The 24,159-nt window shown below is 39.1% G+C and overlaps 2 protein-coding genes across 10 annotated transcripts in view; both read right to left on the minus strand.

The window, feature by feature from the left end:
* The window catches only part of mctp2a (multiple C2 domains, transmembrane 2a), a 41,330-nt gene extending 25,045 nt beyond the window's left edge, over nucleotides 1-16,285 (minus strand). The window contains exons 1-14 of one of the 2 annotated variants that reach the window (XM_058388107.1): nucleotides 16,129-16,285; nucleotides 10,633-11,376; nucleotides 10,490-10,543; nucleotides 8,195-8,306; nucleotides 4,707-4,849; nucleotides 4,522-4,598; nucleotides 4,291-4,402; nucleotides 4,152-4,187; nucleotides 2,080-2,229; nucleotides 1,406-1,539; nucleotides 999-1,179; nucleotides 796-889; nucleotides 505-607; nucleotides 85-187 (exon numbers count right to left, since the gene is read on the minus strand). In XM_058388107.1, the coding sequence (XP_058244090.1) occupies nucleotides 85-187; nucleotides 505-607; nucleotides 796-889; nucleotides 999-1,179; nucleotides 1,406-1,539; nucleotides 2,080-2,229; nucleotides 4,152-4,187; nucleotides 4,291-4,402; nucleotides 4,522-4,598; nucleotides 4,707-4,849; nucleotides 8,195-8,306; nucleotides 10,490-10,543; nucleotides 10,633-11,340 (2,007 nt within the window). In that variant the 5' untranslated portion in view covers nucleotides 11,341-11,376; nucleotides 16,129-16,285. The remainder of the gene's footprint in view (nucleotides 1-84; nucleotides 188-504; nucleotides 608-795; nucleotides 890-998; nucleotides 1,180-1,405; nucleotides 1,540-2,079; nucleotides 2,230-4,151; nucleotides 4,188-4,290; nucleotides 4,403-4,521; nucleotides 4,599-4,706; nucleotides 4,850-8,194; nucleotides 8,307-10,489; nucleotides 10,544-10,632; nucleotides 11,377-16,128) is intronic. The other variant, XM_058388108.1, reaches the window with a different exon arrangement.
* A 2,330-nt stretch (nucleotides 16,286-18,615) lies between these two features.
* The window catches only part of mef2aa (myocyte enhancer factor 2aa), an 84,836-nt gene continuing 79,292 nt past the window's right edge, over nucleotides 18,616-24,159 (minus strand). For all 8 annotated transcript variants that reach the window (XM_058388545.1, XM_058388546.1, XM_058388543.1 and 5 more), the window contains 3 exons: nucleotides 22,997-23,123; nucleotides 22,525-22,648; nucleotides 18,616-22,284 (listed from right to left, as the gene is read on the minus strand). In XM_058388545.1, coding sequence (XP_058244528.1) covers nucleotides 21,951-22,284; nucleotides 22,525-22,648; nucleotides 22,997-23,123 — 585 coding nt within the window. In that variant the 3' untranslated portion in view covers nucleotides 18,616-21,950. The remainder of the gene's footprint in view (nucleotides 22,285-22,524; nucleotides 22,649-22,996; nucleotides 23,124-24,159) is intronic.

Here is a 24,159-nt window from a genome sequence, read left to right on the forward strand (position 1 = left end):
GAACAGTATCGTATTTATTTATTTACAGGTAAAAAAGTTCAAAAAGGCAAAAAGATATGGGATGTTTTCCTTTTATGAACTTACAGTAAGCAAAGGAATACCAACTTTCCCCAGAAAGTCTGGTGCTTTGTCTCCATCTTCACTAAAAACAGTCAGCATTAGGACATCGTGGATGTCCTTAATTGGTCTGTGGAAAAGGCAAAAAACTCTGATTACTTCACACTAAATGGTAGTCTATATGGCTATTTGGAAATTATGAGCATTTAAATTATAAGAAAAAGATCTTTGACTTTTAAGCCTTCTATAGAAACAGCCTAAATATTGTATGTATAAATAAAATGTAAATAAATAATAGCACACATGTGAAAAGAATTTTGCAACAAAATATTTTAAACTGATCAAGGTTAGTACCATCTACTAATAAGAGATTATGTTGATGGTTTGTGTTGTGTTGTGGGACCAAACCAAAATCTGTATGTGAGCAGCATTTAATGTGGCACTCACACTGTAAATGCTGTTCTCCATTCTGGATTGAGGGTCTTGTAGATGGTTTGAGTTTGCAGCTTGCTGTTTCCAAGTTCCAGCACACAAAATGGGTCACTCTTACCTGAATAGGTGAAAACAAATGATTGAAGGTGTATTATTAAATATTAATTTAATTTGAAACTTTGTAATTTTTATTCTATATTTTTCTATGTTGGTAAAGCTGCTTGAAGGCATGTCCATAGTTGAAAGTGCTATACAAATAAAATTGAACTAAATTGAATAGAAACTACATGAATGGAAAGTGAGTACCATTCAGATCTGTAGATGAAAGGTCTGTAGCCCGTAAAACCTTGACCTGGAGATAGCCGACATCCTGCATATTGTCCAGTGTGTTCTTCAGACTCTGTGCATGAGACAAGCAGTACCCTTTAATATTTTTTAAACCAACAGCTATTTATTTTTTTCCAGTCAATGAATAAGGGGGTAAAAAAAATGAAGGACCAGACACTAACATATTTCTTGAGGGTGCTTTCATAGGTGTTTGGATTGTCTAAAAATGTGGAGCCCAGGTCTGAAACAGAGACTCCAGAACAGGGGTACTGTGTGACCAAAAACACCAGGCGACCTTTGCCGGTAATCATATTGTATGTCTGTGTTGTATTGGCTGGCAGCTGTGAGAGGTCACGTTCAATCCTGCACATAAGAGCAGTTGCTGTTAGAAATCAATAATAGGCCATTTTAAAAAAAGAAATATAATTTAATTTAAGCTGAACATGTTTTAGACTTATTTCTTATCCATCTAAATGCGTCTTGAGCAAGAATGCTAAAGTTTTTTTAAAAAAACTGACAGAGATAGGTTTGTGTCACTGCGTTGAGAAAAATGAACTGTAGAGATAAAGGTCATATGCTTTGAACTCACACTCCCCAACATTCCTCACACTTTCTGCCCTTCTTGCAGTAGAGCTCGACCAGCAACACATCTGGTTGACCATCCTCAAAACGGTTGAATTCAAACTTCTCCCTCCACTGTGGATTGGTCTTAATGCACAGATTCTGATGCAGAAAATAACAAAAAAAGACGTCATTGTACTATGCAGACTGACACAATGTCAATATGGGGGCAAAACTTTTTATTCTTTCACTCTAAGTCTGAGTATTGATGAGAAAGAAGGAGGTATGAAATGATCATTTTGGAGAACACCCTTCTGATTCCTCCCTGGGATTCCACATCTTGACACCAACCGATTAGAATCATATTTGCTCAACAAACAAGCAAGCCCAAACACAGCTGAAGCTGTTAAAAAAAGACGAGAACACAACACTAGCACTGGGTGGATTCATCAGGGGGACGGCCAATGCACTGAGGTGGAGCCAGATGAGCAATGCATGCTGGGAACGCAAATGAGCCTGGAGAAATGCAGCCGCACAAGCATAAGGAGGGCTGCATTGACAGCCACAGCCAAAACAATGAGTCAAACAGAGAGAGTGGAATCAGAGAGATATGGATAAACGACATATAGAGTTATAGAATGTGCTGCAAATGAAAGAGCCCGTGTTTACATAACAGAGAATATTTAGAGACAGAAACCTCACCTTACTTCGGAACCTCTGCTCCCCTAGTTTGAAGCGGACAAAGACATCCCCTTGGCCACTCTCAGGCATGTCCTGCCCCTCCACCAGCACCACAGTGTATACTCCATTCCACACTTGGCTTTTCTGCATAGAGGCCGCTCGGAGCTGACCCTGGAACCAGCAATGCATAAAAAACAGATAGGAAGCAACACTTACATCATTTGCCACTGAAATTGTTTAAATTTCAAACAACAATTTCTATAGAAAGGAGCAATCAAATAAGATAGTAATTACAATTGCAATTAAATTACCAAAGTGAAGCAAAAATAAAATATATTTATATATCACATGTGTGACGAGAATGGCTGCATCCACAGCATTTCAGCTAACTGCTTAAAATTGGCAAAGTCTTCCATATCGATATGCACATTGAGCCCATTACAGGCAGTGCAGATGGATTGCATTGTGGTGAAGAGCTTGATCGCCATGCACTTTAAAAAATACGACATATATGAAAGGCTGGCCAGGTCTGCCAGAAATCAAACAGCAGAGCTGTTAGCGCAGCAAGGCTGGTCTGGGACAGAGTTGAGCGTATTCCCCATTAACGCCCCTGCTTTAACTCTCAATGTGATGGTCATGTCTCCATAAACAAGGCTCTTTAAAAAGCGATAAGGGGGGAGGGCAGAGGGTTTGGGAGAGAGATAGAATGCTCGCCTGAGCCAAGTCATCCCAAGTGTTTATTTTGGACAAGTAGTGCGATCACCATGGCCAATAAAACAATTCCACTTAACAGTAAGTGGGCCCTAAAGAGAGGCTATTCCTGGTGCTAAAAGGGTCAGGGGGATTGACTCCATATGGTAGGACAGCATGGGGATGAGCGGGCCTGGCCCATTTGGCTTTCTATCCATCCACAGCTGGGATATTACATCTTAACATCTGGGTTATAGCTCTCCATGCCTGGGAATGAGCCACACCATCCCATACTGGCAGAGTGCCTCAGAAAATGGAAGGGACCCACATATACACACACATACACACATATGCACACACACACACCACACACAGTGGAGCTCAAGCGACCCTGTCAGAGAGAAGCAGCACCACACGCTGTGTGTTAGTACAGTTGCCAGCCTCCATCTCAGAGGCAGTGTGTGTCAGCGTGACTGTGATGGCGGGTGTGTGAGAGAGGAGAAGAGCAGATGAGAGGACCATCTTCCGCCTCTCCCGAATAGGTGTCAAATAGAGCCGGGCCTCAGCTGCACTAGCACAGACATGTGATTCAGAACAACCATCAGTGTAAAACCCACAGAAAACAGTCATCTTCACAAAAAAAAAAAAAAAAAAAAAAAAACACAGTCAAATCTTCTTAAAGCCCTGGTCTAGTCCAAAACTAAGATTTTGATCCTCTTGTTCCTCTTTGCACTTGCCTATGTATTTGTCATCTTTGCTATTTATTTCATGCTAAACTGAAATTCTTTGAGAAAAGGTAAGACATATAATATATGTGAGACATGAAGTAGAGCCATGCCACCAGATAAAGGCAATACTGGAAAAAGACCAAAAATAACCCTCTGTCCAGGAGACTTAAAATATATGTAAAGTGACTCAAAGCTTTGTTAACCAAATGTATTCTAGTGAACTTTGGCTCAAAGCTTAAATATAGCTTTAGTACCTTAATCAAAACGCAAAACAAGACAAAGATAAAAGATAACATAAAGATTACATGACATGTTTGGATCAATGCAACATATTCAATCCAGCATCAGTTTCGCAGTACTTTGTGCAAAATGAATGCTTATCATTATAAAAGCAGAATTTATGAACTGGAAGGCAAGCTGGGAAAAAGAGATATTATATAATGATTTACTGCCCTCCAGTGGCCAATTATAGAACACCCAAACATATTTTATAATTCATAAACAAAAGAGAATTCTTTATAATGAATTGCATTTCACTGCAAACAGACTATGCTATTATCTCTCAGGCTGTGAGACTGAGATAAAAATTAAAGTAGAATATGATTAAAAACAAAAACATTATAAAATATCATGAAGTTATCTGTATGAAGCATTCAAGAAGAAAACCTATTCTACCTTATTGAAGCTTCCTTTCCTTTTAAGTGGCCATTTCTGAAATATAAGCAAGAGACATGTTTGTCAGTCAATCTGTTGCTACATAAGACTACACGCTTGTTGTGCCTGACATCTGTTGTATTTTGTATTCAGGACATACATTTCGTTTGGTGGGCCCCTCACAGATGGACACACAGGCGTCTAAGATTATTACTCCCATGTCCTCTTCCAGACTGCCAGGGTCTTTCAAACGCAAGATCATCTCAGATGTTCTGAAAGAAACACCATCTTTATGGGTTAAAGGTCAATAGGTTGAGTTATTCTAAGACTGCTACCGTTGATCATGCCCGATGATGAGCAACAAGAAAATATGCAAATGAATGTGTCATACTTGTCCAACTCCAAGTTACTGAGAGTGATGGCGCTTGAACCCATGAAGTCTCGAGATCTCAAATCTCGGTCATACACCTGCAACAGAATTATAAGTAATTGGAAAAAAGCTTTGAGAACTTTATGTTAAGACACACATACACACATTTCAGTGGTTGATGTATTATCAGGACATTTTGTACACACCTTAACAGAGATATTCTGCTCGAGGTCCCTGATAGGGATGGAGAAACACTCGTTCCATGCAGGATTAAGGTTCTTGTATACAACTTTGCTTTTGTAGACTGTCTTGCCATTTATTTGGAATTTGACATAAGGGTCACTGGTACCTGTGGTAAAAGTCAGAGAGAGCTCAAATAAGACATTGTGTTTTATAGAGGAGGTGATGGAGTATAAAATAAGTGTTATAAATAACAGATAAAAAAAAACAATAAAGAGCGACAGTCATGTGATCGTGCATGCATGTGGTCCACCCGACAAAAAACCACACACATATACTCATTACCTCCCATACATACATGCTTGATATAGCAGCATTGGCATTGTTTCGGGAGACTTGTCAAAGTGTGGGGGAGATGGACCTCACAACTCTTAATTGGTTAATTATAGAACAAAACAAACTCTCGGCAGCATGAATCCAGCACATTAAAACCCCTGAAATTAAGTGCAACCGGTGTTAATCTCCAAACCCTGTTAAGCGACTCCATCCTGCTCAACCAGGACAAAGAAAAGCAGATGGACAGACCGTCTTTGTCTATGATATGGCATGCAGATTGAAGTAAAAAAAAAAAGAGAAGACAAGGGGAGGGAAAAAAACAACAAAAACCAACATGAGCGGATAGAAAGAAGCCCGTGGCTTCGTTTGTATAGACGAATAAAGGGGGTGCTTGAGAAAAAGCGGCGGGTAGCCTGGAATCACATGACAAAAGGCCCTGTGGGGACGGGCTGTCAGGCCTGTCAGCGTGCCGCCTATCCAAATGAACAGCTCCAGGAGGCAACCTGACAGGAGGAGCTGCGGCGGGACTGAAAAAACAGTGACGGCAGAAATTAACGGCCACAGAAGAAGGGAGGGAAGGTGCATGTGGGGGGTTTGTGGGCTTGTCGGGACGCTGTTTAGAGGACATAGAGGCGGTGTGTGTGTGTGTATGTGTGTGTGTGTGTGTGTGTGTGTGTGTGCGCATGGTGTCAGCCGGCCGTGGGCTGGGCGTTAATTGTTAAGCAAATAGAGGCAGTGTGGGGGAGGGGGGATTACCACATCACCATTATGCCATCCTGTCACATAAAGTGAGGATTCAACTAGTGAGGAGACAGTGAAAGCCCAGGGCCTGAATGGGGTGCATCACAACTGCAATTTTGATGAGAGCTGTCAGGTGCGATACACAAAGTCCACCATGGTTTGACTGAGGTATTTTCTAGTCGTTAGATAAAGTTTGAAAAGTAAACAGGAATATAATCAGGCAAATCCATTATGTTGAACACGACAAACATTTTATAGGTCATTATCATTTGTCGGGTTTTAACATGTGCTTAATGTGTCCACTTCAAACTGTAAATTGTACCACCTGCTGCCCAATGAAGGTCAAAATTCCGAGTAATTCTTCCTAATGTCTGCATAAACTTATTTTTGTCTCATAACAGGTCAAAACGCACTCAGCTATTCACAGTTTACTTCTAATACATCCCCTACTTCCCTAGCCCATGCCAAAAAAAAGTCTTTATTTTCACTTTGTGCAAAACAATTTAGGTGAAACAACACTCACAGTATTCATAACAGTATGCCAGCAAATACTATAAATGTGCTCATGTTTTTGAGACTGCATTGTGTGGATAGAAGTTTAACCTTGGATTTCTGGTCTATAAATGTCATATTATTTATTATTTTTTATATTCCAGATTTAATATCCTCTACATTTAATTGCATTGTAATATTCAATATATGAGAACAGAGGTTTCTGTAGTAACAGAGCAATCTTTTTGTAATGCCATTTCATGTTATGGCCAGCAGATGGTGATGTATTTCAATTACTTTTAAAACCAGACTGTGTCTGTCAAAAAAAATAAATAAATAAATAAAAATAAATAAATAAAAACCTTCTCAGAGGAAAGTTTGAAATCTTCTAGGCTGGCTCCATGTCCTTAAAATTCGCGTCCGTGTTTTGTAAGATCTGTTCGTCCTTTTCATAACAGATGATTGATCATTTTCGAAAGATGGGGAGTCGAGTTATTGCCAGATTGAACTGGCCATGAGAAATATGCCGGGTATATTGCAATTATGAGAAAATAATGAGAGGATGATAGTAATTAACAGCCTCTGGGCATACACCTGTGACACTCATCAGGAGAATTAGGTGCCCAATCAGCTTGGCAAAGCCTGCCACATAAACTGGCACTGGATCTGAAGAAATGTTTCTGGGCATCAAATAGAACTGCACTTGTTCCATGTGCGCCTAAGATTGAAGTAAACACATATCAAACCCAAGGCTGCTGGAAAGATTCATGTGTGTCAATGCTCAGTAGCAAAACACTGCAGAACATAATCTAAGCCATGTTTCCAGTGGCTCCTCACACAACAGTTAGGCCTGGCTGATCTCATATCCACTCTACAGCTTGTTTTTCCATTGAGTCAGCCCATTTGCATACTTTCTGCTCTAAAGGAAAGTCTCTACACCACTGCAATTGTTATTTCACATCAGCATAACAAATACATGGCCTCATGATTTGTTTGCTAGGCCAAAACAAACTGTCCATCAGGTGGAATAGTTGTTTGTGAAACTATGTTTTAACATGATAACCATTAGGGAGAGGCCTGAAGTCAGAAAGATTTACATTCTGGTTAGACCACATGCCTTGTTATTATCTCAGAACACCACTGCTTGCATTTAGTTAGCTCAAAGGCATTCCATTCATTAAAAAGTATGGTGTCATTTATTTTGTTTTGTATCACTATGCAACAGTGTCACATTTCAAACTAGACACATCAGGGAAAATCACACATACACACATACATTTTATTCTGTGGAAAATGCAGCTAGACCATTTCCCTTCCTAGTAGATTTTATATACATGAAGTTTCTTTAATATTTGTTCAGTTAGACTAAGTCTGCATTGTCTTAGACAGCATACAATGTTTTTTCACAGTTGCAACAGGATCGGTATGTTTCGCATTTAACACGTTATGCACAAAAACCTGAACATTTTGGATTTTCATTACAAGTTCCATTATAAATGCATAAATAACCTGCTGGATCAGTATTTCCCAGTGTGCTCCAGAGAAACAGTAAACCACACACTGTGCTATAAATATCAAACATGCCAAACACTGCAGTCAGACAATACCTGGTTTAAGAATGCTGCACTTTGAGATTCCTTTCATACTGTTTTCGGCTTAAATTATGTATATTATGTACTAAAATGCATTAAAAAAACCCATGAAAAATGCTTTCAGATATTATCCATCTCTGAGAAAGCCTAAAACCAACAAAAAGTGTTGGCATTCTGTTTCACTATGCAAGTAAAAACAAAACATCATTATATGAAAATAACACAAGAAGGCAAGAAGGCAGAAAATATGAAAGGGAATGTCTGTACACTGAGTAATTGAGAAGAATTAGGTTTTATAAGCATAAAGTGCTGCACAGTCCTTCAGATTGAACACCACATGATGATATGCTTACCAGAGCGGTCTTTGATGGCCAGGTTTCTTCCCTCCTTTAGGTTGATGGTGAGGAGATAATGAAGTTTCTGACCTGATGGAGTAAACTGGGCTTCACCGCTTAATCCTGAATTCTGTGTATCATACACACCAAAATATAAAAAAAAATTATATCTTTTTTATGGTCAAAAGGAAGAAAAAACTCACGATAAACAATTTGCATTCGATAACACACCCGTAAACATATTCTTTGTTAAATGATCTTTTTATTTTATTACACCTCTCTTTTTGGGTAATAGTCTAATCAGCATGGCACATTATGACTTGGCTTGTCTAGGTCCTTCAAAATTACTGATCTTTTGGTTAAGCCGATTGCTTTTTGCTGATTTAGATGGTATGCTTTTGGTCTTTGTCGTGCTGAAAGGTGAAATTCCTTTTTATTTCCAGCTTATCAGGAGACCTGAGGAGTTTGCACTAAATTTGACTAGTACTTGTAACTATTTATGATTTCCTCTGGCTTGAAAAGTGCCGCAGTTCACACCTTTTGTGTGTTAGGAACAGCTGGACAGTTCCCTGCCAAGCCTGGAGAGGATGCTGGCAGGCGAATCTCGGAAGCCTGCTTCTTCGAGTGTATTTTGTCACCTGTTTCCCATTAACCTTAATGTTTAGCCCTATAAATAGGGATTCTTGTGTACCTGTCCTCGTCGGTCATTCTTGATTGTTTTGTGTTATGTTCTTTGTTTATGGTTATGTCAGGTCCGCGTTCAGGTTTATGCCATGTTTTATACTTTGGTTTTTTGTTTATGTTTTAGTTCCAGTTTAGTGCCATGTCATGTCTAGTGTCTAGTTAGTCTACCCCATGTTTATGTTAATAAAGCAATGCTTCTCTGAATCCCACATATGGGTCTGTCTCCATGGCGTGCCGGCACACGGGCTACCAAGGAGGTCCGGGTTTGAGCCCCGCACAGGGCGGGGGAGCCTGGACGTGACATAGTGTTGCCATAAGACTTTGCCATAAGATTTAGACTTGTCCTTATGAATTTTGGAGGGATGTCCTGTTCCTGGTGATGTCACTCTTGTTCTCTATTTTCTCTATTTGTTGATGATGACCTTTATGGTGTTCCATGGTAGATCTAATGTTTTTAATACCCCTCTCCTGATTTATAAACCATGTGTGCTTTGTAAGCTCTTTGCAGACAATGATTTCGGCAGTCGTATGAAACCAAGTTGATGGGGGGGGGGCAGCTATTAAACAGCTGATGTTTATTTGGGATTAATGTTTATTATTCTGTGTGATATTTGAAAGACTGAGGCAGGAGAGTGATTGGTTCTGGATATTCTGGACATAGCCACCTCCCCAATTATAAAAGGGTAAGTACACCAGGTTATTATAACATTCTTATTTTTCCTATTTTTCCGTAGTGTATATATATATATATATATATTTTTTTTTTTTTTACTTAATTTCTCTATGTTCACACTGAGAGTAGAAAATGATCTTACATGGTTTATCCTTTTTAATCCATTTAATTTAATGAACAATTACTTAAAAGTTTTTAATTTGAACTGTTTTTAAATTGTTGATGTAAAACATTGACAGGGTCCGGTACTGTCAGGCAGTAAACACAAGAGCTTCTAAAAGATGTTGTTGGTGCCATGAGAATGAGTTACATCCAAGGCCATCTGTGCTAACCATATCTTGTTGTTTTCTTTGAAGCAGAACTCTTTGCTTTAGCAGCAGCTTTCTATTTCATATGTGGCTATACACAGGCACACTCTGGTGAAATACTTTCTAACTCAGTAGCTATAAACTATGCCCCTCAGAGTACAAACATACCAGAAGGGAGGTTATCAGCTTTTGAGCACATATGTCCTTGTTTTTTTTTGCGATCCAAGCAGGTGAGATTTTGCTGCTTTTGTATCCTGGCACCTCATTAGAGCACTCTCACCCCTACAAATGGATCCGAGTCTTTCTTTTTATTTCTCTGTACCACTACTGTTCTCATTTAAATGTTTCTTTAAACTGGTTTATTTACAGACTAGACCATTGTAGCACTTATTTATAATGATATTAATTTTTCATAGAGTTGTACCTTTAACCCTTTCACATTTTAACATCCAACTTACTCTGTTCGTAAAAATCTGATAAATGAATAAATGCAAATGAATGTTTAAGTACAAAGAAAAATGTCTTGTAATTCCATTTATCTTAATAATTTAATGTAGCTGTTTGCAGGTGAATAGACATTGCTGTCAGGTACTACCTTTCCATAAAACATGATTAAAAGAACAAAAAAATGGTCTACACATTACTCACTTTCATTTCTCTTCCTGAGAAATTGGTGTCATAGTCATTGGTCTCATTGGTAACCTGCAAGGAAGAACACTGGCATGTCATGAACATGAAACAAGCAAAAGCAGAACCCCTTCCCCTCCTCACTTCAGAACTCCCCAACTCACTTCATTCCTGTCCTCGGCTGATCCGATAATAAACATCTCTGTGGACCTTGGTGTAATGGGCTCTAACACTGTCAGCTCATGCTCAGGAGGCCAGATGTAGGAGCGGTCCTCAGATGGTGTGCTACAAGCTGACTCACTGTCCTCTATGTACCATGTGGTGCTTCTTTCCCGGTCCTCCATCCGTTTGTCTGGTTTATCCTTTGTGGCAGGTACACTGACAAATGCTGGCCTCTCTGATGCTAGAGACGTGATTGCTGGTGATGTGTATGGGGGTGAAAATTGGTCCAAGCTCTGGGCTGATGACTGTGTATTTGGGGAAATTATTGGATCCAAAGAAGTAACTGTAGCACTGTACTGGCCCAGAACCCTTTTTGAAAATGGGGATTCTGGGACAGTGTAGGAGTCAGTGGACTTTGAACATGATGTTGTGTCTGTGGCAGTGAGACTGTCAGTTAGGCTGGAGGTTTCATAATTTGTGTCATCAGGAACCAATGAATGAACTGGTACAACAAATGGGTCAGGGAATGAAGACTGAACAGTAGGGTCTAGAAGAGATGGTGTGAATTGAGCACTATACAAGTCTGGTACTGAAATGCTCCTCCTGTATTTCAGTGGAGTCTTCTTGGCTTTCTTCCCCGCCTTTACATTAAACAGGGGCTTGGTTTTATCTCGCAGTTTGGATAAGACTTTATTCTTCTTGGGGTCCATTTTGACTGGAGATGAGTTTGTTTATTTCTTTGATAGCTGAATAAAAACAAAAGCCCACAAGAGAAATCAGTTGCATTTCAAATTCTATACAGCTTCCTCCAATCTCTTGTTTGCCAGTTCTCTTTGTTTTTTTGTTGTTGTTTTTGCTATTATACTGGAGATGTTTGGGTTTGAGATAAAAAAAATAAAGATGAGATGATAGATCAGAACTTTTTATTTAAACCCATTCACTGAGCAACATTTCACCTCCTGAAGAGTTTTAAGAGATATGCAACCAAATATTAAGTGCTATTTATTTTTATTTACTTTAACACTATCTATCCATGGTGGTGTGCCTCTAAAAGTGCTATGTTCTAAATTGCTTAACCCATCTATATGTAAAATCAGCAAATTAAAGCTGAAATACTGATCTATTATTATCAACTATTCATCTTTGGATCTCCAGACCTAATGTTTTCAGTGTATAACTAAAACAAAAGAATTACTGTTCCATTTTTTTTTAGAAGGGGAGCATAGATTAATAAAGAGATGTTTTATATGCATGCAGCATATGAACTGAATAAGTCACAAAAATTGTTTGGCTGTTTCAAGAGTGCAAGCTCATGACAGTAAAAAAAAAAAAAATCCCCAACAGTGAAGTGTGCCAGTGTCAGAAACAGGAACTTTACTGCCACTGCTAACACATGGCGTCTGTGTGAGGAAATAGGTTGTAACTGCCATAACCACTTTTAGAACAAAAAACCCTAGAGAATCTAAGATGGGATTGCAAGCATTTACAATAATGTTGTTGTTTTCTGAGGTACATGACTACGCTCTTAAAAACATGAAATATATATTCACTTCTAGCACCAAGTATTCTTTTATTCCTTGTTTACAGCACAGTGGGCAGCCCATTTTACAGCCCATCTATTGGAGAATGTTGAGTTTAGTTTACATTACCCTGTGGAATGCAGAGAATTTAATCTGTAGATACCAGAGGTGTATTCCAGCGAAGAACTATATGTTTCCTCATACCTCATGTTACTTAAGTGTAGGAATATTTCCACTTCACCTTTTGCAATTCTGAAACTCAAATACCACAATAACTATACTGCCAGTTTACAGCAGTACATTCATGTGCTGTGATTCATTAAATCAGTATATTTTTAGATAAGATTTGTGTTGTAGTTTAAGCCGAGGTTTGTTTCCTCTACAGTGTTCCATTACGAAAACATACACAAGATGAAACACGATGCAGATTTAATTTGATTTTCACAAATTCCTGCTAATCACCCAACTGATTTCTACAGCATGAAACAATGATATAAACGCTCTATTACTACACTGTCAAAACTAACTATTATAAACATATATTCTAAACATGACTTTTCTCATTATGAATTCATATATTTTAAGTTCATTATCAAATGTTACAGCCAAACTGAGCCATTTGGCAGACACCATTATCCAAAGGGAATACCATTTATCTCATATGCAGTTGAGGGCCTTGCTCAAGGGCTCCAGCAGTGGCAGTGCAGGGACTTGAACTCACAACCTCCCAAGAAATAGTCCAACACTTCAACCACTGAGCTACCACTTCCCTATCTTCTCACAATTCCCTACTCCACAGTGTAAATTTATTACACCCTCCTCCTACACTATCATTCAACCGGAAATGCTGGTAATGCTTTTGTTTGAAATGCTGAAATGTATATACAAAGAAATGAAACCAAATACTGCATACACACATACACACACATACATACAATAGTTGATATGCTATACCTACTAATAGCTAATAGGTACTATACCTATTTTTTTCCTCAGTTTTGAACGTTCCCTATTTAGACCAATCAAATGAAACTTGAAGTGAGCAGTATACAATACAAGTGTGAAAGACTATTTTAGATTTTTCTGAATCTGAGGATTATATATATAAATGAAAATGTGTTCTCTCTTAAGGTACTGGAGTAGTTTGCTCAAATGATTGAGTTGTTGCTGAAACTATTATGAGCATCTAAACACTGCGGCCTAACCATTTTCTGACCTGCGAAATATCCAAATAGAGCAGCCAGTGTAAAATATGACTAGATCACAGTGTTTATATGTGTTTATATATATATATATATATATATATATAAAAGGTACAGATCAAATGTTCTTTGTTTAAGTGTTGTGAGAGAAGTTTTTTTTAAAGGAATCTTACATTGTGGTCCTATCATTTTCTGATGTCCACTAGTGACAATGTGACAATGTATCACAAGAAAATGTGTGAATTCAGCATCTTATTAATCATGCAAATCATGCAGTTGCACTGTTAGTGCACCAGACATCCCAGTGTGTTTAACTCATAGAGTTAAAATATCTAGAAATCATGCTGATCACATGATCGTGTTCTTTCAGAGCCTGTGAAATCATCTATTCATGATGATCATGCAAGATCATGACATGTTAACATGGCCATGTTATAATATATGAATAGAGCACTTTGGTAGTCTTTGAGAGAAAAAAAACACCACCACCATCCCCATGACTCTTGTAAACTGGGCATTTTAATTTCGGAGCTATATTTCTGCTATGGACCTATGTTTCAGTTGATCCCACAACTGATTGCTGTGAATAAATCTTAACTGGAGCTTAAAATGAAACCTGCTTTTCTCACTGTGCACAGAATATTGCTTTATTGCAAAAAAACTGGTATGAAAACAGCAAACTCCAAAGAGTAGCTCCTCCTCTAAGAAATGATAAACATGATAAAGTCGTAGATTAAAACAGAGGCCTGTAAAGCCTGACCTGTTGACCGGAATATGCAATGGAGGCAAACAGGTTCCTCATCAGCTGTTCTGTATCTTACCCTCCCAAAATCCATTTATTCCACCCAGGTGACATCAAAACAGGGATGGGCAATGATATTGGCATTCTTTTTTAGGCTAGCAGTATTCAAAACAAATGCAGAAATCATACTGCATGGTGTATTGCATACATGTGGTGACTCAAGCGGTTAAGGCTCCAGACTGTTGACCGGAAGATCGGGGGTTCAAGCCCCAGCACTGCCAAGTTGTCACTGTTGGGCCCTTAAGCAAGGCCCTTAACCCTGAAGAAAGAATTTCACTGTGCTGTAATGTATATGTGACAAATAAAGGCTATTTCTATTTTTTTCTACTGCATTTTAGGCAGAATATCAGTAGTGACCTGGGAATGTTACTTAAGCCAGATTCATAGTGCATTAGACTGTCTTGTGTTTTCTTCCCAAGATACACTATATTGCCAAAAGTATTCGCTCACCTGCCTTGACTCGCATATGAACTTAAGTGACATCCCATTCCTAATCCATAGGGTTCAATATGACGTCGGTCCACCCTTTGCAGCTATAACAGCTTCAACTCTTCTGGGAAGGCTGTCCACAAGGTTTAGGAGTGTGTTTATGGGAATTTTTGACCATTCTTCCAGAAGCGCATTTGTGTGGTCACACACTGATGTTGGACGAGAAGGCCTGGCTCTCAGTCTCCGCTCTAATTCATCCCAAAGGTGTTCTATCGGGTTGAGGTCAGGACTCTGTGCAGGCCAGTCAAGTTCATCCACACCAGACTCTGTCATCCATGTCTTTATGGACCTTGCTTTGTGCACTGGTGCACAGTCATGTTGGAAGAGGAAGGGGCCAGCTCCAAACTCTTCCCACAAAGTTGGGAGCATGGAATTGTCCAAAATGTCTTGGTATGCTGAAGCATTCAGAGTTCCTTTCACTGGAACTAAGGGGCCAAGCCCAGCTCCTGAAAAACAACCCCACACCATAATCCCCCCTCCACCAAACTTTACACTTGGCACAATGCAGTCAGACAAGTACCGTTCTCCTGGCAACCGCCAAACCCAGACTCGTCCATCAGATTGCCAGATGGAGAAGCGCGATTCGTCACTCCAGAGAACACGTCTCCACTGCTCTAGAGTCCAGTGGCGGCGTGCTTTACACCACTGCATCCGACGCTTTGCATTGCACTTGGTGATGTATGGCTTGGATGCAGCTGCTCGGCCATGGAAACCCATTCCATGAAGCTCTCTGCGCACTGTTCTTGAGCTAATCTGAAGGCCACATGAAGTTTGGACATCTGTAGCGATTGACTCTGCAGAAAGTTGGCGACCTCTTCGCAATATGCGCCTCAGCATCCGCTGACCCCGCTCCGTCAGTTTACGTGGCCTACCACTTCGTGGCTGAGTTGCTGTCGTTCCCAAACCCTTCCACGTTCTTATAATACAGCTGACAGTTGACTGTGGAATATTTAGGAGCGAGGAAATTTCACGACTGGATTTGTTGCACAGGTGGCATCCTATCACAGTTCCACACTGGAATTCACTGAGCTCCTGAGAGCGACCCATTCTTTCACAAATGTTTGGAAAAACAGTCTGCATGCCTAGGTGCTTGATTTTATACACCTGTGGCCATGGAAGTGATTGGAACACCTGATTCTGATTATTTGGATGGGTGAGCGAATACTTTTGGCAATATAGTGTATATTACACGTAACGTTTGTTGAGCCTGTCTAAATTTAAACATAGTTATGAATGTTTACAGGCTTTAGTTCAGAAATTATATCAGAAATGAACAACTTGAAATTTTCTCTGACTAAAAGCTAACAAAAATTGTAGCACTGAGAAACAGGGAAGCTGTGTACAGAGCAGCTCCTGTTAGCCTTCACGCGACTCCAAACACTGAGGAAAGTTTTAGCATGTTACCGGGAAAGCAGCCCTTCAGCAGGTAAAGACACCTTCAGAATTTAGCCTAAAATTAAAATAAAAACAACATCAAGTGCTTACCTATAGGTACTGTAGTTAAATTTAGACTGGTGTGTTCCCGTGTGTAAAGGCATTAATCCGACAAACTCCTAAAAAACACTCGGAACTTGTGAAGTTGTCGGTCTCATTGGACCGGTTTGTTGTGTCAGTGGTGGGCGGAGCCCAAAGTGTCACCACTGTAGTTTTGGTTCACGCGCCTTCATGCCAGATTCCTTTGCAGAAAATCCGGTCTGATCAGCTATTAAACCACCGAGCTGATAGGCTCAAGCTGAAATACAACATCACCAAGTTGCTTTAAAGAAAATAAAAGTGAAATGTAGTTAGACAGTTAGACCCAATTACTGAACAATTTTGACAAGTAATTGGGAAGCAGGGAAATAATCTAGCAGCTGCTAAAGATGCTCTGTGTTTCGGCAGCTGATTTGTTCATTTATTACTCTTTAACTCGTTCATTTAATATTCCTGATTTTTTTTGTTTGCTTGTTTGTTTGTTTGTTTGTTTGGTTTTGGCTTTTAGTAATAAATCGAGTAATAAGAAATCCGGCTGGTGTGAATAGACAGTGATATTATTCTCTGTTTGACGCGATGCTGCTGTCCACTGATGTTTTGACTGGGAGGAAAGTGCCCTCTTCTGGACATGCTGTGTAACAGCAAGTCACCTCCGAAGCGCAGAAACTGGCTTTAATAAGAACTGAAACAAATCCTACCTGAAATGATGTGAAATAACTGTATCCCAGAAGTGTCCTATCATTCTGATATATCATTGTATGCTATAGACTGCTTTACTGAGAATCTGGCAGAAAATGAACAGTTAAATGTTCCCCCATTGTGCAATAACCTTATATTTATTTGTTACCACTTTACATCCCTACATCTCATTCTATTCTATTCTATTCTATTCTATTCTATTCTGTACGTACAATTTATTTTATTTTTCTATTTAAATATGTGTATTTCTATTTCTCATCCTATTTTTTATTTGTCTGTGTATAGTTGTTGTGTCTGTGCACTGGAGCTTGTGACACTAAAACAAATTCCTTGTATGCATACTTGGCAATAAAGCTCTGATTCTTTCTAAATCTGATATACATATGCATTTTATCATCCTGTTTAATAACCTGTGCCTAAACATTGTGTTGATGTACTCTTTTGTATTTAGTATTACATTGGAAAAAGTGTTTAACCAGCAGAGTCTGTTGTGAGGTCACAAAAATCAGGTGTAATTAAACTGTTATGTAATGGCACAATGAGGCTAGGTTATGTGACCATGAGGCTATGGACACCAGATAACCACCAGGGCAGTGTTTTAACACATGGATACCTTCTTGCGTATGTGCTTGGTTGGGGTGAAACAGAACATGTGTCTGATTTAATCACTGTAGTGTGCATGGATATCTGTACAAGCCAGGCTTCCATTTATCTTCAAACTTTTTTTGCTGATTTGCTGATGTTGCTCCAACTCCAACATTGTACAGGCTTCTTTAAAACACTGCTGCATTTGGTCTTACTGAGACCTGGCATGTATAGGCAGTGCATTGTTATCTATCTTATCTTTTTTTTTTAAATCTATTTTTCTCTCTATGTATATTTATCTTAAACTTAACTTGTGATCATTTTGTCATTGTATATCAAGTAAAGCACAATAGCAGCCATTATTATGTAGGAAACCTCATGTAATTAAATTACTGTGATGTCAGAAGACTCGTGTAATTAAATGATTATATGATTTCACTGAATGTGTTATTGATGTGTTATTCTATGATGTCCAAAGGCTGCAGTGATGACAGAAAGTTGTGAATGATAAAAGTCAGAATTTTAGGCTGTTGTGCTATCATACTTTATGAAACAGAAGTTTCTTTCTTCAACTTTTTTCTTCCAGTTTTTGTGTAATTTGTTATGTTAAAGCTTTTAGCTGTTGGTTGTTCAGTTAATGAGTGAAAATGATGATTGCATTCTTACTTTTAATTGAACATTACTACATGTTTCAACTGAGACCGTTTAATCTACCTTGATGTAGGATTCTGTCCATCATTATAGATCATCTATGGCAAGTAACTGAAAATAGTATAAGTTCCTGTCTGTGCATTATGGTGTATGACAATTATTTTACCTGATAGTCCCGCCAACACCACAGGAATTTTAGATGTCATGCGTATTCATCTTGACAACATCTTGGCTAATCTGCAGTGATATTTTCCTAAAGTGGTTCATAAGATTTTCGTACAATGGTGAATGGTTTCTGAAACTCCCTCAGTGTTGTAATAGGAAGGCACATAGAGTTAATATTTGAGGTTACATTTAGGTTTTTAATAAAGCGGACAGTTTCTAATGTTCTGCACTTCACAGGTGGACAAAGTCTACTCATATTCAGAGATTTGTTCACTTCAAATTTGTACAGAATAAGCAAGAGAATCTATGTTTACACAGTTAAAGCCAATATCTTTACTTAAGTGAATGCAGAATACAAATTTGTACAACAATCCCTAGCATAATATCTTAGTCATTCAATAAAAAGTTCACTAGAATATTTATTGTATAATGAAGATAAAACAACACATTCAAGGGAAATAGAATGCAGATTAGCTTAAATTTTTCTCTTGAGTCTTTTTTTTTCATCTAAAACATTTCATTTCATTCATGGCAACAAAGTCCAGCTTGTGCCGCCAAACGGTTTGAGCATCCAAACCGCAAACAGCTTCTTGAATTGAACTAGTAACTACAAACAATTACCAAATACATAGTTCTGTTTTTAGAAAAAAGCCATAAAGCAAAGCAGTGTACTCTTGCACAGCAAAGTGAAGTTCTCTACAAATTGTTTTCCTCCTGAAACCCTTCATTTCACATTCAGTTCATTTTGTGATGTCATAAGCAGCACTCAGACCAAGATGAGCAACTTCCTCTCTTTAGATTTCCTATGTATTTCTTGTATGTGTCTGCTGGGGGATTGATAGAAAAACTAGCAGGTTGTCCTCTTTTTTTTTAACATGGGGAATGAAATTAATGTTGATGTAAAATGCACAATTTAGAACTATTTGGAATTAAGCTCTAAGTGTGCACACGTGGAAAAACTCCCTGATTCCTAATCTAGCTTGTGTGTGTTTGTGTGTGTGTGTGTTTGTGTGTGTGTTTGTCAGTGTAAGTGCCCTGCATATGATTACTCCACAGTGCAGTTTACAGCACTGCAATGGCATTATTGCATTATTGCTTATCTACCCTGAAAGGCATTAATTGTGGTAACACATTAGTGAAAGACATCATCAAAATGGATTTCTAATGAACTTTTTGAAACTTCGCTTTGCAGCTAAGCTTGTTCCCACACGAAGGAACAGAGGTTGACACCAGGGTCTTCTTTAAGGTTACTCAGCATGAAATGGCTTTCTGTGGTACTTATAAAGTAGCCAATAAAATAGTGTGCCTTCTTAATATACAAGCACTTAAGGGTTTAAAGGTTAACAGTCATATTCTCAACTGTGCACATACAGAGGATTCTGTTCATTATCAAGGAAATGCCTTTAATGGCCAGATGATAATAACCAATTCTAAACCCTAACATTGTGAATGCTGTGGGAATGAGCCTTCTTGATGGCGCTGTGTGCTGGGCTGTGTGTTCAGAGTCTGCATAGATTAACATCAGCTTATTGCCAGCTGCTAGTGCCTGTTAGGGCAGAGAGGTATCTAAAAAGGGGACAAGAGCACACAAAGTGAGGGAAATAGATAGCAAATTTAAAGAGAGTAAGCTTTTTTTTTTTTTTTTTTGCCAAACCTGACTGTAGAAACATGTGCAATCCAGCAGAGAGATTGGTTTTGCATTGTCTAGCATTTGAGCTGTCTTTTTGCTGCTGAATCCCCTGATGCTTCTTCCACCTGAAGGGGGCAGTGAGGTGCGAGGCAGGCGAAAGAAGCATGGACCAAAGAGCCTCAGTGTGGAGAGATAGATGCGAAAACAGAGTCACTCACACGCACACGCACACACACACACACACACACGTACACACACAACAACAGAGTGTCTGGCGCTTCCAGAGTGGCCTCACTCAGACTGGAGAGGATCAATATTCTAGCGAGCCAATTCACCAAACAAAAATGGGAAGTGTGTTCTGTACATAGTATGTATGTATTAGGTTATAGTATTTACAATATGTAGATAATAACAGGGACATTACATGACTTTGATGAAGGGTTCCATCAAAAGGAGCTAGGTGTATCAATATATTCATTTTTGTTTAAATTGTGATGGATGGGGGGGAGGGTTCCAGCGAGAGATGGGTCACTAATTGGCATTTGAAAGGCCATTGCCTTGAGGCTTGAAGTGAATCCTTGGTTGTGAAAGTAGGCAGTGTGTTCAGCAGCCTTGGCCAACCCCTCCCACAATGTGTACAGTAAAGAAAGAAAAAATAGCTTTCCTTAATGTTACAGTAATCCTTTTACAAAAACAAAAATAGAGAAAAAAGAGACAGTGGAGTTTCAAACTTACAACACTGTTACAATTTCTTAAGGACAGACATTTACCATTATTAATGGGAAAGCGACCCATAAAACATCCTTCTTTCAAATAAAAACACTTTGATTATTAATAGCAATAATAAGTCAAATTTAAAGAAAGTACAGTATAGTTAACAAAATAGTAAATATTAACCAGTGAATACTCTACTTATTAAGGATCTCGCCTTGTAAACCTGGCAGTAATCCACAAAAATATAGTTTTTTTTTTCTTCAATCCAGTGAAAGTACAATACGTACGTACTTACACCGATGGTGATATATATTAAAGTTGCTATATACATAACAAAAAGGAAAGGTTTGGCTCAAATCTTTAATTTACAAACAGAACACTGAGTGTTCATGGCTTTAGATATCTGTTTAAAGATCTGGTTTGTAGGTTGTTGTTTTTTTCATAGTTTGTAACAAAATACATTACAACAGAACTAAGAGGAAATGAATAGTGAAAGAGAAATGAGAATTTTCAAACCAACATTTTAACTAACAAACATACTTTGGCTTATTTTTAACCATTGTTTGAGCTGCTTTTTAATTTAGGACTCTTGTCTCCAGTTCAACTGGGCTACTGTTTAACTTGTTTTTCATTCAAAAAAGAAAAAAAGTTGTGTTTCAACAACAAGAAACAAAAATAGCACAAACGTAAGTGAATCATCCTCCTATGTTAAATGGTAAAAGCGTGATCTCATTTTAGTCATGAACCTCCCTTTGTAAACCAAAAACCTTTTTTTTGGAAACATGGTCAATCCTGCAATAAGTTAACATATCAAGTGTGTATAAAGTTAGATGATTAAAGAGGCCAGAAGGTGAGAGCCTGCAAATGGCCTTAACTTGCTCTGGTTGTGTGCAACCTTGCAAATTCAACAGCAGAAACAGCTACAAGTGCCAGACCGGACCAGACTACACTATCCTGAAACATCTCAGCTTCCTTATTTCTTTACATTTTGGACTTTCGCTAAATCTAAACTGTGTGAAGTACCTGATAACAACAGTTCTAAGTAACACAACCAGTCTGAAGAACTGATTTCTCTCTCACCACTCAGTTGCACCATTAATTCTGATATGTCAGGACAGCTGAAATTTCCTTCCGTGTGCCCACCTCCTTCCAAAACAAGTCGAATTAAAATAATCCAATAACAACAGTTTACCCAACCTCAATGTCAATATGTTGGGATATTTTGAATTTTCTTTGCCATGCCCACAGCCTTCCCAAATCAAAATGAAGTTAAATAATAATAATAATAATAATAGTAATAATAATAATAGCAATTATGACCCTCCCTACATCTGGCCTGTCACTCTCTCACTCTCTCCCTATGTGGCCTATCTTGCCCTCCCTGGTCATTTTATGTTACCCAGTCCATACGCATTCGTTTGACAGAGGGGCTGTGGCGATCATCTGCTCCAGGTGCTAGGGCTCGGCTCAAGCCAATTGGCGGTGAGTGGAAATCAGCACGTGGGTCCTCACGGTCACTGCCATCATACGAGGAGCACGAGGAGCTCAGGCTATCCACTGGTGAGCGGCCCATGTCAGGACGGCTGGAGGAGGGAGGCTGATGCTGCGGGAATCCGGATGGAGTGACACGCTCACGTGGAGGTGAGATGGGCTCAGATTTGATGGTGAGGTTCGGGCTGCTGTTAATGGACTGGTTGGAGCCCTGAGGTAAATGACCACCTCCCCTGAGAAAGAATGGGATATAAATAATAAACACCTGTATGACAAGAATGTACACACACACACACACAAGGGAACTCTGGATACACACATAGCTGCTTGACACACATGACATTAATTCCATGTAAAAAATGTTTTTGCCAACATGTGCATGTGACCTTATGGCAGCTTGTAGGCATGTGTGTGTGTGTGTGTGTGTGTGTGTGTGTATGCATGTGTTTCTGCACACTGCCTGTGTTACTCACACTAGTGAGCTGAGAGCTGCTTGGCCCAGTTGGTGCTGTTGCCATGCCGACATGGAGCCCAGCGAGAGCCCTGGAGAACCGAAGCCTTGCAGCGAGGAGAGCTCTGCGCTGCTCAGGGAATATTCTAGAACAACACAACATGGGTCAGGAGTGAGCACAACACACACCTCCACACCTCAGGAGAACACACATCACACTCCTCTGCATCTCAAAAGAGCACACCTCAAACACCTACACACCTCAGAGAACATTCTGGGTGTAGCAGATAAGTGTGTATTACTGTCATTTTGTAACATTAGTTCATAATCACTGCTTGTGAGTCATTACTTGTTGTGTTTATCATATACAGTATATCATATAGGTGACGGATGATGCTATGCCTTTTCACAGTAATAAAGGGTGAGTCTGAATGTCAGTGTATAAAATGTGTATACGTGATTCATGAGAACTCTGCGTGTGTGAGTAAGCTCACCGGTGTTGTAGGCGGTTGGCATGCCAGAGTAGACCAGGCCCTGAGGCGGTAGACTCGGGGTGGTGACGGACACCACGGGTGTGGCCAGAGGCTGGGTTGCCTGGGAGCTGCTTATCCTTTGAGTGTTCTGCACAAACCACACCAAAGCCAGATAGACTTAATGAAAACAAACCCCTCTGTATTTCAGTATCATTACTTTGAACTATTAAGAACTATGGTTTTGAAATTAAGATATGATATATCTACAGTCAGCAGATTTTTACCACTGGCCCCCTATCAGCAGCGAATAACTACATAACTAGTTAATGTATGTCTTAGGAATAATAAAAAAAAAGAGTGCTAATAGCTCAGGCTATATTTGTATGGAATTTTCTTTTGCCCACCACAGTGGGTCGCTGTAGCTTCATTAAAACAATACAATAGACTGTATTTCTTGGATCGACAGCGTTTACCAGCCAGCGTGCTTTCATAGGGACAATGGGACATGCTCCACATTGGAAGTGTGATCAAACAGCTACGCTAATCTGTACCATACCCAACATTAAAGTCGCTAAATGAGGTGATACTTCAAATGGCTTGTGCTACTTAAATATTTATTGCAATCTTTCTTTATGTTGTATTATGCCAAGCCAAAATCATTGTAGGTACATCTTTCTTCAGCTAATAACATGTACAGATTCTTATGGTAAGAAAATACAACTCCACAGTAATCTTAGACCAGAGGAGCACACTCATCCATAGCAATTAGTCATAGGTCATTTTCAAAGGATATATTTTGATTCAATTTAAAGTAAATATGGGGAAGATTCCTTTCAAGACTTTACCTTGAATTCCCCCAAGAGCTTTATGCAGTGTCAAAACAAACCACTTGCCTGGTATGTTTAAGGTAATGCAGTGACTTGTTGTGAATACATCTGAGTGTGGTGACAAGCATGCAGTGTGAGCATTCCCTCACTCCTGGAAACTGTGTACATGCAGTTTATACACTCACGCACACGCACACGCACACAAGCACACACTTCTATCTTGGTGGGATATTTCCACTAACTTGTCTGTAATCATAGCTAAATAACTCTATGCCTACTCCCCTGACTCTACATTCGAAGTCTTTTGGGCATTTTTGCAAGCTATTTTCCTGAGATGTGCCAAATGTCCCCACAAGG

The sequence above is a fragment of the Hemibagrus wyckioides genome, linkage group LG04 (assembly GCF_019097595.1).
Source record: "Hemibagrus wyckioides isolate EC202008001 linkage group LG04, SWU_Hwy_1.0, whole genome shotgun sequence".
In the NCBI taxonomy this organism is placed as follows: domain Eukaryota; kingdom Metazoa; phylum Chordata; class Actinopteri; order Siluriformes; family Bagridae; genus Hemibagrus; species Hemibagrus wyckioides.